This window comes from Odocoileus virginianus, chromosome 21 (assembly GCF_023699985.2).
Source record: "Odocoileus virginianus isolate 20LAN1187 ecotype Illinois chromosome 21, Ovbor_1.2, whole genome shotgun sequence".
NCBI classification, from domain to species: Eukaryota; Metazoa; Chordata; class Mammalia; order Artiodactyla; family Cervidae; genus Odocoileus; species Odocoileus virginianus.
The window spans coordinates 43,881,125-43,897,465 of NC_069694.1; the positions used below are offsets into that span (position 1 = coordinate 43,881,125).

General features: G+C 38.3%; 1 protein-coding gene across 4 annotated transcripts in view; it reads left to right on the top strand.

Moving 5' to 3' along the window:
• The window catches only part of TBCK (TBC1 domain containing kinase), a 196,061-nt gene extending 183,263 nt beyond the window's left edge, over positions 1-12,798 (top strand). For all 4 annotated transcript variants that reach the window (XM_070452250.1, XM_020901197.2, XM_020901198.2 and 1 more), the window contains one exon: positions 10,886-12,798. In XM_070452250.1, coding sequence (XP_070308351.1) covers positions 10,886-10,996 — 111 coding nt within the window. In that variant the 3' untranslated portion in view covers positions 10,997-12,798. The remainder of the gene's footprint in view (positions 1-10,885) is intronic.
• The last annotated feature ends 3,543 nt before the right edge of the window (positions 12,799-16,341 follow it).

Genomic DNA, 16,341 nt, shown 5'->3' on the forward strand with positions numbered 1-16,341 from the left:
TGGAATCCTTCCAGTTATAAGCACTCAGTATTCTACAACACAAAACAAAAAGATGTAGGACTTTTCTCTGTGTGTGCTCACTCAGTCGTGTCCAACTGTTTGCAACTCTATGGATTGTAGCCTGCCAGGCTCCTCTGTCCATGGAGTTTCCCAGCAGGAGTTGCCATTTCCTTCTCCGGGGAATCTTCCTAACCCTAGGATCAAACCCACATTCCCCTGCATTGCAGGCAGATTCATTACCACTGTGCCACTTATTATAAATGTATTGTTTTAGGAGAGGAGACAAAGTCCAGCTTATAGCCTGAAAGGAGATTGTCAAAAGACCATTAAAAGGTATAACTTGTATTTGTTTCAAGAAATTGTAAAGATCCTTTTGTCTCCATTACAAAATATTAATGTCTTATATATAAGAAAACTTTGCTTTAGTGCAAGTGATTAGATTTATTGTTGTTGTTCAGTTGATCAGTCGAGTCCGACTTTTTGCAACCCCATGGACTGCAGCATACCAGGCTTCCCTGTCCTTCACCAGCTCCTGGAGCTTACTCACACTCATATCCATTGAGTTGGTGATGCTATCCAACCATCTCATCCTTTGTCATCCCCTTTTCTTCCTGCCTTCAATCTCTCCCAGCATCAGGGTCTTTTCAAATGAGTCAGGTCTTCACATCAGGTAGCCAAAGTGTTGGAGCTTCAGTTTCAGCATCAGTCCTTCCAATGTGTATATTCAGGATTAATTTCTTTTAGGGTTGACTGTTTTGCATTCCTTGCAGCCCAAGGGATACTCAAGAGTCTTTTCCACACCACAAAAGTTCAAAAGCATCACTTCTTTGGCGCTCAGCTTTCTTTATTGTCCAACTCTCACATCCATGCATGACTACTGAAAAAAACATAGCTTTAAGTAGACAGACCTTTGTCAGCAAAGTAATGTCTCTGCTTTTAAATATGCTGTCTAGGTTGGCCATAGCCTTTCTTCCAAGGAGCAGACGTCTTTTAATTTCATGACTGCAGTTACCATCTACAGTGATCTTGGAGCCCAAGAAAATAAAGTCTCTCACTGTTTTCCACTGTTTCCCCGTCTATTTGCCATGAAGTGATGGAACCAGATGCCATGATCTTCGTTTTTTGAATGTTGAGCTTTAAGCCAGCTTTTTCACTCACCTCTTTCACTTTCATCAAGAGGCTCTTTAGTTCCTCTTTTCTTTATGCCACAAGGGTGGTGTCATCTGCATATCTGAGGTTATTGATGCTTCTCCTGGCAGTCTTGATTCCAGCTTCTGCTTCATCCAGGCTGGCATTTTGCATGATGTACTCTGCATATAAGTTAAATAAGCAAGGTGACAATGTACAGACTTGATGTACTCCTTTCCCAGTTTGGAACTAGTCCATTGTTCCATGTCCAGTTCTAACTGTTGCTTCTTGACCTGTGTACACATTTCTCAGGAGGCAGGTAAGCTGGTCTGGTATTCCAATATCTTGAAGAATTTCCAGTTTGTTGTGATTCACACAGTCAAAGGCTTTGGCATAGTCAATAAAACAGAAAATATTTTCTGGAATTCTCTTGCTTTTTCCATGATCCAATGGATATTGACAATTTGATCTCTGATTCCTCTGCCTTTTTTAAATCCAGCTTGTACATCTGGAAGTTCACAGTTCAAGTACTGTTGAAGCCTGGCTTGGAGAATCTTGAGCATTACTTTCCTAGCGTGGGAGATGAGTGCAGTTGTGTGGTAGTTTGAACATTCTTTGACATCCCTTTCTTTGGGATTGGAATGAAAGCTGACCTTTTCCAGTCCTATGGCCACTGCTTCATTTTCCAAATTTGCTGGCATATTGAATGCAGCACTTTCACAGCATCATCTTTTAGGATTTTAAATAGTTCAACTGGAATTCCATCACCTCCACTAGTTTTGTTCATAGTGATGCTTCCTAAGGTCTGCTTGACTTCACATTCCAGGATGTCTGGCTCTAGGTGAGTGATCATATCATCATGATTATCTGGATCATTAAAATCTTTTCTGTATAGATATTTTCTGTATTCTTGCTACCTCTTAATATCTTCTGCTTCTGTTAGGGCCATACCATTTCTGTCCTTTATTGTGCCATCTTTACATGAAATGTATGTTCCCTTGGTATCTCTAATTTTCTTGAAGAGATCTCTAGTCTCCCAATCTATTGTTTTCCTCTGTTTGTTTGCATTGATCACTGAGGAAGGCTTTCTTATCTCTCCTTGCTATTCTTTGGAACTCTGCATTCAGATGGTTAAATTTTTCCTTTTCCTTTGCCTTTCGCTTCTCTTCTTTTCTCAGCTATTTATAAGGCCTCGTCAGTGGGGAATACATGTAAATCCATGGCTGATTCATGTCAATGTATGACAAAAACCACTACAATATTGTAAAGTAATTAGCCACCAACTAATAAAAATAAATGAAAAAAAAAAAAAGGCCTCGTCAGACAACCATTTTGCCTTTTTGCATTTCTTTTTCTTGGGGATGGTTTTGATCACCACCTCCTATACAGTGTTACAAACCTCTGTCCATAGTTCTTCAAGCACTCTATCAGATCTAATCCCTTGAATCTATTTGTCACTTCCACTGTAAGTTGTAAGGGATTTGATTTGATTTAGGTCATACCTGAATGGTCTAGTGGTTTTCCCCACTTTCTTCAATTTAAGTCTGAATTTGGCAATAAGGAGTTCATGATCTAAGCCACAGTCAGCTCCTGGTCTTGTTTTTGCTGACTGTATAGAGCTTCTCCATCTTTGGCTGCAAAGAATATAATCAATCTGATCTCAGTATTGACCATCTGGTGATGTCCATGTGTAGAGTCATCTCTTGTGTTGTTGGAAGAGGGTGTTTGTTGTGACCAGTATGTTCTCATGGCAAAACTGTTAACCTTTGCCATGCTTCAGTTTGTAGGACCAGATTTGCCTGTTACTTCATGTATCTCTTGACTTCATACTTTTGCATTCCAGTCCCCTGTGATGAAAAGGACATCTTTTTTCATATTAGTTCTAGAAGGTCTTACAGGTCTTCATAGAACTCTTCAACTTCAGCTTCTTTAGCATTGGTGGTTGGGGCATAGACTTGGATTACTGTGATATTGAATGGTTTGCCTTTGAAATGAGCAGAGATCATTATGTCATTTTTAGATTGTACCCAAGTACTTCATTTCTGACTCTTCTGTTGACTATGAGGGCTACTCCATTTCTTCTAAGGGATTCTTGCCTTCAGTAGTAGATATAATGGTTATCTGAATTAAATTTGCCAATTCTATTCCATTTTAGTTCACTGATTCCTAAAATGTCATTGTTCACTCTTGCTATCTCCTGTTTGACCACTTCTAATTTGCCTCGACTCATGGACCTAACATTCCAGGTTCCTGTGCAATATTATTCTTTACAAACATTGGACTTTACTTTCACCAGAAGACACATCCACAGCTGGGCATTGTCTCTGCTTTGACTCAGCCTCTTCATTCCTTCTGGAGCTATTTCTCTACTCTTCTCCAGTAGCATATTGGGCACCTACCTACCTGGGGAGTTCATCTTTCAGTGTCATATCTTTTTGTCTTTTCATACTGTTCATGGTGTTCTCAAGGTAAGCATGCTGAGGAGGTTTGCCATTCTCTTCTCCAAACACCACATTTTGTCAGAACTTTCCACCATGACTCGTCCATCTTGGGTGGCCCTACACAGCATGGCTCGTAGTTTCATTGAGTTAGACAAGGCTGTGATCCATATGATCAACAAGGGAAACAAAAGTCAAAGGAAAATGGAAAAGGAAAAGAAGGAAAATATCATTTGGATGTGTGACAGAAAAAAAAATCTGCTATTGAACTGTAAACAAAGCCAGCAATGGAGCAGAAGTTGCCTTGACTTCTGTTGTGCTGACGTATCTTGTGACTTTGGGAAATATTTATTTTTCTTGTCATTTCTGTTCAAAATGTATACTTTAAACATTAAAATTATTTTCCTTTCCTTTATTCCTCTGAGATTTTGTTAGACTCACATTGGACAGTAAAACAAAAGAGACAAGAGAAATTTATAATTGCACATGAAAATATTAGCATATCTTTTTTTTCATATACCCCTTGAGTGGCCCACATACCATTAAAAATTACCAAACCCATTGAGAGAAAAGGGACTAAGAATGGAGGCCAAGAGTAGAAATGAAACTTTCACTGTATCGTCTTCATATTCATTCATCTGCTTTGGTTCCTTAACTGTGGAAATGACAGAGGACATTGTCTCTCATCTGACTATTCTTTGGATTCTACATAAAAATTATCACAAAGTTTATTATTTCTATATAAACTTCATCATACTTGCTTTTTTGTATAAACATTTTTATATTGATAACTTTTAAAGACATTTTTAAAAATCACCTTACCTCTTTCAACTTATGCAAAATTTGAAAGAATATTCTATTAGTAAAGGATCAAAAAAATAGCATTTAACTCTTACCAGAACCAATTTCCTTGCTGTTTGCCCAAAAGTCCTTTCAACCTCCTCCACTGGCAGTAAGTCAGCTTAACCAGGACCCAGCATAATACCTGATACATAGTAGGTATTCAGAAAATATTTGTTGAATAAATGGATCTGTTATTCAGCTGATACTAGAGAAAATGCTGTGGACTAGACAGTGTTCTGGGCATTGAAGAAACAGTAATAAGTAAAACAAAGTCCTTACTTCTATGGAGCATGCAGTATATTGTGAGAGATGGATGAGAAGGTAACATATGTGAAATAATAGAAATTTGAACACTTACTGAATATTTAATTATATTAGGGATTATTGTTAATATATTGAGTGTGATAGTTGTACTATGGTTATATTTTTCAAGTCATTTTATTTCAGAGATACATATCTATGTGCTAAATGATATATGGGATTTATATCAAGACGATAATTGTGGTTGAGAGGCTTGAGTAGGAGAAATAAATGAAATAAATTGTCTATGAGTTACAGTTGTTCAAGCTGGGTGTTGGATACCTATAGGCAGATTATACTCATGTATGTCTGTTTTCATATTTTTAGATATTTTTCTTAATGAAAAGGTAAAGAGAAAGAGAATGGGAAGAGATGAAATGGAGACAGAAAACATTGACAAAAGAAAAGTAAAATGAGAAAACACATTGAGTTAGTGCACTACAATTATTTATATGCCCTCTTACATAAAACAAAGCAATTAAAAATGTTTTTTAAAAAGAAATTTTTATACTATCACATTTCTTAATCCCAAAAGATTAGTTCCAAGAATAGAAGACTAATGTATACCATAGCATGGATTTTGAATATCCCAAACACCATTAGGGTAATTATCTCTAAAAAAAAAAAAACATGGACCAGAAAGCTTAGACCATATAATATCTGTTTTTGTAAATTCTCATTTTTTTTCTTATAGTATAATTAACCATATTTCAGTATATAACATGCTAGACAAATAAATACCCTGGAATTACCTGTCCTGCTCCTTACTTGTCAAAGCTACCTTTGATAAGGGTGTAAGATGATTACTGACCTTGTGTTCACCTTCTTGGTTTTACCTTCCTGCTGATTTTGCTTCTGTGAATGAAATAAGAATGTAAAGTAGCCATTGCCTAATTGTTATTAAATGTTAATACCGTGGAAACCTGTTTCACACCTTATATAGCCCTCTTTTTTGTTTCAGTGTTAATAAGGTATAATTGACACAGAAGAATTGTATATATTAAATGTGTACAACTTGATGTTTTGATATATATACATTATTAAACGATCACCAAAATCAAGCTAATTAACATATCCATCACTTCACATAGTTACCATTTTCTTTCTTAGCCAATTTCAAGTATACCATGCAATACTGTTATACTTGCTGTATATAGTAACTGTAGTCACTATGATGTACATTAGATCTCCAGAATTTATTCATCTTGCACAACTGAAACTTTGTACCCTTTGACCAACATCTGCCCATCTCCTCCCATTGATCCCCTCACTCCTGGCAACCACCATTCTACCTCTGCTTCTATGAGCTTGACTGTTTTTAATTCCACATGTGAAATCATACAGTATTTCTACCTCTTTCTTACTAATACTTGTCACAACTCATGTTTCTAATTGGGATCACTGAGTTGTACAATTTTAATGATCAGGACATTTATTAGTGACCCCAGAAATTTCAGGGGTCAGGACAAGACAGTACTTGAGTTATATTTGACCCAAGGCTACCCTATTCTCTAGATGGAGAAATCACCTGTATTTTGTTCATATTAGATTTCTCAGTTTGACTTTCACCAGGGATTTGGTCAATTCATGACCATTATTAAGTCCCTGCTATGAACTTAAAGCTCACAAGGCCAGACTTTCACATTAAGGAACTTAATTATCTGCAATGTGCTCCTTGCGGAATCTTGTAGAAGCCCAGTTTTCTTAAATTCCTGCTGCTACTATGCGTTCTAGTACAGAGTTTCCTAGGATACTCAGTGAGAAACAACATGGTCCTGTTCTAGTCCCCTCATACCTTTCACCTGTCCTCAGCTGTGGTTTCTTGGCCTTGGTTAACCTGCACTGCTCTGTGGCAGATCAAAAATCCCTCTTCTCCACCCACTCTCCTCCTACAGTAGAACTTGATTTCTTTGGACAAATATGCTAGCCTCTTATTGCAAGCTAAGATGCAAAATAAATAGAGAAAACAAGATGAGTGGCACCCACAAGAGCCTGCCATTTTCAGACAGGGCTGATTTGAAGTGTGCCTACCCTAGAAACGAATACCACTGCCAGATCCCACTAACCAGAGGAATGATAAAAATGCAAGAGCTTTGCCCTCTCCGCATGGGAGTACATCCCACAAGAAATTCAGATGCCACTGCTGTCGTAATTCCCAAAATTCTATCCCAGAAAATACTACATTTTGCCAACTCTACATATGATGTTGTCTTCTTCTTCTTGTTGTTCAGTCACTAAGTTATGTCCGACTCTTTGTGACTTCATGGACTGCAGCATGCCAGGCTTCCCTCTCCTTCACTCTCTCCTGGAGTTTGCTCAAAGTCATGTCCCTTGAGTCAATGATGCCATCCAACTATCTCATCCTCTGTTGCCGTCTTCTCCTACCCTCAGTCTTTCCCAGCCTCAGGGTCTTTTCCAAGATCTACACTGATTGTGCAGTTTGAGGAACCCCATTGTCTCTACATAAGACTTGGTCTTGCAAATTCCAGTCCCACAACATGGCAGCCTCTTTTAGTGCAAAGTGACTGGCTCTCCACACTGGACTATACTTACAAGAATTACAGTTTGAGGTCCCAAACAAACATGAGCAGCAAATGAATCTTGTTATCTAATAAAGCTGTCATCAATCTGGTTACACAATAAAGTCACATTGAATTCTAGTGAATAAAACAAAAATGATACTGGAGCTTCATCCCGAGAAACTCTACTTCTTACTGATGTAGAGTAGGCCTGGGTATCTCTGTTTACTAAAAGCACCTAGATGATTCTGATGGCTTCATAGCACTGGTCCAATGTGATATATTGCCACTTTCACCACAGATATTGTTCAGTAAGTCTAGGTTTGTGATTTCTGCTTGAGGTCAGGCCTCTCCCAGAGTTTCAGTTGCAGTCTACACCAGGCCCTTCACACCAAAGCCGGTGCTGGACAGAGAGCAGAAGATGGATGAAACCTGAACTCTGTATGCCTGGTTCTCCTCTGTTCCACAGTGTGTCTTCTCCATAAGTGACGTGGCTGTTTTCACAGTGAACTCGTAGCCCTTTCTTTCCTCCCTAACCTGTCCAGCTGTAGCCTCAAAGATCGGTAGAACACCTGTGGTTTCACACCTGGGTTCTCATTCCCTCCAGGTATCACTAATGAAAGGGGAGTGGGGAGAGGGCCACAGCTCCCCCTGCAAACCTCTGATAAATACAGAAGTACCTTGAACTTCTGCTTGTATAATAGCAGTGCTGCTGAATATTGTTACCGTCTCCTCCACTGCAAGCGCTGCAAAAACTGCACCAGAGCCTGGTACTTCGTGGGTGTTCAGTGAAATGTTTGATTGATACATAAATGAATGGACGAAGGAATAGATGGAGAAGAGCTGTTTCTATCACAGAAGTGGAAAGATGTTGTTGTGGCTTCACTGTTAGGGGCCAGTATGTTACATGGATCACTGGAACAACACGCAGAGGATTGGGGGAGCAGAACTCATAATCTTAACCTGAAAACTCAACACTTGCTCTTTTTCTTAAGCACAGGCTTGCCTCTTTTCAAGGCACCTAAACGTGCCATCTCCTTGTGCTCCATTTCTGCTTTTCTTCTTAGACCTCCCACACTGCAGTGGTCTGATTGTTATAAAATGCTCAGTTCTGCTTGCTTCGCCTGTACCATTTTCCAGCTCAATAGTAACCTACTTGTTATGTCCCTCCTTAAAATAACAGTGGGAGCTTTCCAGCTCTACAGCAGAGTTTCAGAGAGATTAGTTAAATGTACAGTAAGTCCTGTCTTACTCATTTTCTGACTTCTGCAGTGTTTTGAAAGTTCTGAACACTAAGACTGCTTATCCACAAGACCTTTTGAGTAATGGTATGTTTATTTTAGAATTTCGACCTAAATGGTAATTATATCACTGCATGTGGGAGAATGAAGCCAAGGCGTTTCAGTAATCATACAGTACCAGGGGCTTGCTGCCTGCTTCTGAAGGACTGGGGTTCAAGGAGAAATAAGCAGGAAGAACAGGATGAAGATCAGCTCCCTTTGCACTCTACTCTAGCTCACGTGATAACTTTTGGATCAAGGGACACTGTTTCTCTTCAATGTTAACTACTCTTAAGGAGACCCTCAGTGGCTCTGGAAAAGTTTAGGGTTTGAAAGGTACATAGCCTTTGAATCTCTTAAGGCTCTACAGAAATGGAGAAGATAAGTGGGATCAGCAATACTGAGGTCCATTTCTGTGAGTTCTGAAAATTGCTAAGATCCAAATCCAGCAACATCTGTTTTACCTACTTACCAATACCTTGAGATAGTATTTTTGAAAATATTGTCCACAGACCTGCTTTAGAATCATCTAATGGTGTTTATTTAAAAACAAACAAAAAAACACATTTCTGAGCCCCGGATCTATTGCTTATTAGCAGAATCTCTGAGTGAGGCCTCAAAGTTACCCTGACCAAACCACTCAGCTGATTCTCTTGAACCATAAAGTCAAGACTGCTGGCTTGAGATTCCACCAATATTAAGCTTCAGATAAGCTTCAAATACTCCCAAGAGACAATAGCATTGTGAGCAAGTATTAGTCATTTTTCTTGAAGGATCTGAGATCAGCTTATGATAAAGTAATTGAGAAGAAGGTGAGGACACGAACACCCAAGGAGGAGGAACAGGACACCACATAAAGAGAGAGAATGCCAGAGAGCCCAAGCAAACCTTCTCTACTTCACTCTTTTGCCCTCAGTTATTTGTCCTGTATCATAGTTTACTTCAGATCAATAGGCGTATATTGAGTCCCTGCCATGTCCAGGGCATTAGAGATAAAAAAGATTTGGGAACTTCCCTGGTGGTCCAGTAATTAAGACTCTGCACTTCCACTGCAGGGGGCACAGGTTTGATCCCTGGTCAGGGAACTAAGATTCCACATGCCATACAATGTGGCCAAAAAAATACACAAACATAAACAACACTGTCACTATCCTAGAGGAGTTTACAGTTTGCTAGAGAAGCAGACTCTTAAATAGGTAATTTACACTGATGTAAGCCAAAGATAAAGATTTGCACAAAAAACCTGGGGGCTGAGAAAAGGGTCTCCTAATGCAAACTTGGCTCCTAGACAAGGAATTGCCTGAGTAGGGAAATAAGTAGAAATTAGGCATGTGGGAGTGGGGGTGGTTTTGAGGAGAAAGTAAAATCCAGGAGTTGGTGGGAGCTGGAGACTGTTTCCAACAGACAGTGTACAACAAAAAAGACTCTGAGCCCTGAAGCGATCCTTATCAGGGGACTGATCACAGTCCTCAACTCAAGTACAAGGTGTAGAGAAAGGTAATCAACGGTCCTGGAGACGTAGACGGGGCAAGCCAGGGAGATGTGTGTATGTCTTGATAGTTTTTCAAAGCCCTGCTTTGCGAGGCATCTAGAAGACTTCTTAGAGCAGTCCTTCCTATTTATTACAAGTTTATAGTCTCAAACTGTTCATTGCAGTTGCTCCAAAAACATGTTAGAACCAGTTTATGGACCCTCCCTTCCCTGGTAGCTCAACAGTAGAGAATCCACCTGCCAGTGAAGGAGACATGGGTTCTATCCCTCATCCAGGAAGATCCCCTGGAGAAAGGAATGGCAATGCACTCCAGTACTCTTGCCTGGGAAATCCCATGGACAGAGGAGCCTGGCGGGCTACAGTCCATAGGGTCACAGACGAGTCGGACACAGCTTAGCAACTAAACAACAACGTCGGCCCTCTCTGGGATATTGTGCACATAATTGCAGTAACTAATATGTTGAAAATACTATAAAAATTGTTCAAAATATAGATTTGAGAATGTTTTGGCAATCACTGGAAGGATATAGGAAAAATAGGAATGTTAATGATTTCTGGGGGTGGGGGACTAAGAAGAAATATAAGAGTAGTTTAGATCTCACTGCTTACCCTTTTATATTGTTAGAACTGTTTACCTTGTATATTTACCACCTATTCAAACAAGTTTAAAAGAGAACTAAAGAGACACATTTATACCATAGCATGAATATGTTTGAAAAGAGGGATTTTAATGTGTATTAAAAACTAAATTAATGATTTGTTAATAGAACAGTGAAAACAGTGATATCACTATTGTTTTGTCTGTTACAGCTTGAGAAAAAAATGGGATTAGACAGATATCAATTTTGTGTGTCCTTTATAAATTTGTCCTTTTTTTTTTTCCAGTTTGCAGCTCATCTTGTGAAGATGAAATATCCGAGAATCTGTATTCTAGATGGTGGCATTAATAAAATCAAGCCCACAGGCCTCCTCACTGTTCCATCTCCTCAAATATGAAGAACAAGAGAATGGCTGTTAAAAGGACAGAATAGCCTCACCCCTCACAGCAGAACTGTCCACAGCCTTGCCACTCTGACAGAACTAGACTTCCAGATTGTTACATCTTCATAAAGTTTTGTCATGAGACATTTATTTTTTAAAACGCATGACCCAAATGTTCAGCTATCCAGGAAACTTGACTGTACATGTATTGCTGAAAGAATTTTCTTCATGGTGAAATCCGATCATGTATTTTTTACCACACCAACACAAAGCCAGAAGAATTCAACTGACGAGGCAGGTTTAACATTATCAAGAAATCTTGTTGCACTGAAAAAGCTGTCTTCCACAGCACTGAGCAGACAGTCCTAACAGAGGTATTCGTTAGAAATATAGACTGAATGTGGGCTGAAATCATTCTTCCATGATAAAGAAAAGTGAAAAGCTATTCACCATACATTCCTTATAAGTACATGCTACATTTGGTACTGATTTTTGGCCCAGACGTGTGTATGCGTGTGTTTAGAGGGAGCATTATTTAGCCCATCAGAGAAAGTAATAACAGTTCTGGAAAAATGAAAGTCAGAGACTATTCATATTATATAGAATATTGTTCAGCTTCTGTAGCTGAGACACTAAAAATAAGAGTGACTTAGACAAAATAGAACTTTATTTTTCTCTCATGTAACACCCTTGCAGAGTCAGTGTAGGGCTATTGTATTGGATTCATAGTGAATTCAGAACTGAGGTGTCTTTTTTCACTGCCCCACCACCCTCAACACTGGGTTTCTATCTCATAGACCAAGATGGCTGTTCAACTCCCTCCGTCACATCTGCAGTTCGGAAGGAAGGGAATCTCAGAGGAGGGAGGGGGAAAAAGAAGAGAAGGTAAAAATAGGGAGGAAGAAGAGAAGGGGGGGCATGTTCCTTCTCTTTAAGGGCACAAACCAGAAGTTGCACATGTTACTTCTGCATACATACTATTAGCCAGAACTTAGGCATGTGGCCACAACTAGCTATCAAGAAAACTTGAAATATAGTTTTAACTGGGCAGTCATTTACCCAGTTAAAATTTTTATTACTGTTTAGGAAGAGGAGAACACATTGAAGGACAGCTGGCAGCCTCTGCCACATAATTCTAAAAATCAAGCATTTCGTTGAATCTAAGATATATCACAACTTTATGCACCATGAAGAAAGAAAAATGCAGCCAAATAAACTGTGACACCCTATCAATTATAGGATTTATTTCCATTTCAGAAATGTGAAAAAACATGCATCTTAGAATTATTAAAATACAGTATGTTTTTTTGACTATGTTCAATTTTGTTTTAACTAAAACATGATTTTTTATCTTTAACTTGTATTCCTCTTTAGTATTAGGACTACGTAAGTAGAATATTTCAATAAGAACCTCAGTCCAACTTTCCCGATTATGGTTTTATCACTGCAGTTTGTTTTGGGGTTTTTTGTCATCTATATTTTTAATTCAGATATAATTTGTATACCTTAAAATTCAGCCTTTTAGAATGTATAATTCATGTTTTTTAGTAGATTCACAAACCTGCTCAATAATCACTGTTAATTTCAGAACAGTTTCAAAACCCAAAGAAGAAATCCTCTACCTATGAGCAGACATTCCCCATTGATCCCCTCCCAAGATCTTTAATTTGATTTTTATGTATGGAGTGAGATAAGTAGCCAACTTCATTCTTGCACGTAGATGTCAAGTTGTCCCAGCAGCTGTGTTGGGGTTTTTTTTTTTGCTCAATTAAATTATATTCAGTCATTCACTAAATAAAATATCACTATTTGCAAGATACTGCCATAATCAATGGTTGTATCATTCTGTGATCTCCACAGAATATACAAAGAAAAATGTGAGAATTAATGAGAAAAGAAAATTTTACCATGATTCCTCTAATATCATTTACCATCATCTACCCTGGTTAGGAAAATAAGTCATCCTATCCATTCCTTCTGTCTTTGATGACTTATTTGGCTGCATAATCAGTGCAGCACTGATGATTGTTTGGGAGAAGTGCTTCTGTCTTAACTTTGCCTTCCTGAAAAGGCAGAGAAAGATGGAGGAGCAGAGATGTGAACTGAAAAGGGTTATAGGTAGTGAGAGAGGGTGAAGACCTGCGTTGTGAGGGTGGCTGTGTGAGAATATAATAGCAGCCAACCTCCATTACAACTTTGCATTTGTTCTTTCTTTAAAGTGATACATTTAGGCTTATTTTGAAAACCTTGGGAGTTTTTTTTAAAGCATTCAAATTATTAATAATATTTAATATTCTCAGCAGTAAAATAAGCAAGCATACCATCCCTGCCACATCTACATGCAGGGTATGTTATTCAATGGCAGATGGTTTCAACAAAGTTGACCTCACAACTATTTGTTGAATTAAACCCTGTGTAACCCATGACTTGTAGAGGTCCTTTTTAATTTATTATTGACTCCTGCACAGTCACTATCAGCACTGTTTATTTTGGCATCAGCAGTCTCTTCCTTCTGCCTGGAATGTCCTTATTACCACCACCAGCTCCATAGACACACACACACCCACACGCACACATACATTTACAGATTCTTCATAGTCTGGCACCAGTAGCATGGTCTCCAGTTTTCTCTGACTTCTGTGTGCTGCGCTGAGCCCCAAGTCTATCAAAGCATTCCATTCATACTTCTAGTAATAGACTTATTACATCACTTTGCAATTATCTGTTCACTTTTGGAACCCCTATTTTTAAAACGTGATCTCCCTTTAAAGTTAGAGTCTATAATTTATACCTTTTGTTATGTTCAGCAACCCTGTACACTGGCAATGCTTGATATATGTAGAATTGAATCGCTAGCTTAGAGATTTTATATGAATATAAGAAATCCAGGTAATTTTTTTCAAGTGCCAAACTCATCTGGTACCTGATGATATATAAATAGAAATTTCAATTCATGGAGTAAAGACAGGATCTCTAATATCTTACCCAACTCTAAAATTCTCTACAACAGGATAGACTAAGCTAGTTGCATCCATTTTCCAAAACATAGAAATGCTAAATTTAGAAATATTAATAAAAATATCTCATACTTAACTAAGACTGAAAGAATAAAACAAATTTCTGATGTCAGCTATGAAGAGGAGCTGGGATATCAGATATCAATATAAGCCCTAGGAGCTGAAGTTCATAGAGATAGAGGCCTTGGGTCTTCTGGTAAGGAGTTGGTACTAAGACTCCTTTACAAAGTGACAGTTTCAAAGAACTCTTTGCTCCATGAAATGACTAGAGATGGCTTTGAGCCAAATCAGGGAAACTATAGGGAAAATGGTCATGGCCTGATATTTGGGGGAAGACATCTGTTATAGACAGATGGAGACATTTAATGGAAAGGCTGGATTAAGTCCCCAGACTAGGACAGGCCTTAGGGCATGTGTTTATCTGACTGTTTAAAAATGAGAATAATGGACCTTCCCTGGTCGCTCAGTGGTAAAGAATCTGCCTGCCAATGCAAGTGACACAGGTTTGATCCCTGATCTGGGAAGATCCTAGATGCTGCTGGGAAGAGCCTAGATGAGTGCTCCACAGCTACTGAACCTGTGCTCTAGAGCTCGGGAGCCACACCCACTGAAGCCCTCGCGCCCTAGAACCCGTTCTCTGCAACAAGAGAAGCCAGCACAGTGGGAAGCCTGCATTCCGCAGCTAGACAGCGCTCTGGCTCTCAGCAGCCACGGAAGAGCTCACATGGCAACAGGAGCCCAGCACAGCCAAAAAATAATAATTTTTTTTAAAATGAGAGCAATGAATTATATCAAACTTCTGGAAAACATAGTACCAGATATTTGTTTGACTCCTTTGTTTCTTCCTCCAAATAGTTACCAAAAAATACTTCTTTAGAAATTAATAGCAAAAGTGTGGTATAGTCTTTGAAGAGGACCTCCGGCAGTAGTCTCCCTGGTGAAATCCACTACAAGAGGGAAGTTGCTGCCTTGACTGCCATGGGTTGTGGTTGCTTCACTCTGTCAAAGTCATAATAGTCATCTCACTGGTATACTTGCTGGCTCTACATATGCCTATTGTTAACCAAACAATGCATTTTTCTTGATCATTCATTAAGCCAAAGAGTGGAAGCAAAATGAGATTATGATAGATTTTTCTTTTTGAGTGTTCAATGTGTACTAGTTCTGGTAGAACTAGTACACATTGTAAATTAGCTATTTTAAAAGTTAGCAGTGTTTTTTTTTTTTAAGTTACATGTATTTTTATCTTCTCTGAGTAATTTTCTTGTTAATATCTTATGATAGGTGCTTGTCACATGAAGACTAAACTTGGATCTTGGCAAATTCCATATTCTATAGATAGACTGTTATATTTGTGGCTGGTACTAGTGACTTTCCAGCCTAATGTCTCCTCTTGGAGTGATGATCTTTGATATCTTTTCTCTTCCCTTTGAGAGGACTCATTTTTAGTTTTCATTGTTTGCAGCATTCAGTAATACTGCTCTGTTCTAATGTTCACAGTGGCCAATAAGCAGTGCATGCATAGGTACCCAGGTACAGTATTGCCGACATTCCTTGATATCATGTACTAATCCTCAGAGTGATGGAGATGTAAACACTGTCCTGTCTTGGCTTAAGACTAATCTCAGAGCTATAGCAAATGCATTTAAAGCTTTAGATCAGATTCTAAATACTGTTTCTTGCCACACTGAAAGAGTTAACTTTTGAAACTATTATTGTCATAATAGGTAGCTGTGACTTTTTGAAAAACATTACATGGCCTACCAATCTTTTTAAAAAGCTGTTATAGTGTGATCATTTAAGTATTAAAAATCGAGACAGTCCATGCATTAATTTTCTTATTAATGCTAGAAACTCTTTTTAAAAATTTTTTTATTATTAATTTCTTCTCAACTATATTTGTATACTCTTCAGTCTTTTATGGTAGAATAACTTACTGTTTTCAGGCTTATAGTTTGTTAGAACTGTTCCTGGTGGCTTGGAACTGCTGAATGTGCCCATTTCTTCCCAGTTCCACATTGTGACCTTGGTAGCTTAAGACTGGCTATGGCAGGAGTATTTAGAAATAGACAGACATCATAAAACATGGCTTTCTTTTCTCTCATTTTTATTTTTTTGAAAACCAGTTAATAATATTTACCAGAAAGCTACTGATTTTAACCATCCCATGCTCAGTAGATTATCTGTAGATTATAAATCATAAAGATAAATTTAAAGATCATCCAATCCAAACACCATCACCCAAACAATAATAACAGTGAAATGATTTTATGCAAATCACATAGCTAGTAAAAGATCCAAAATTACAATTCTGCTTTCCTGATTCTTAACACATTTCTCTGT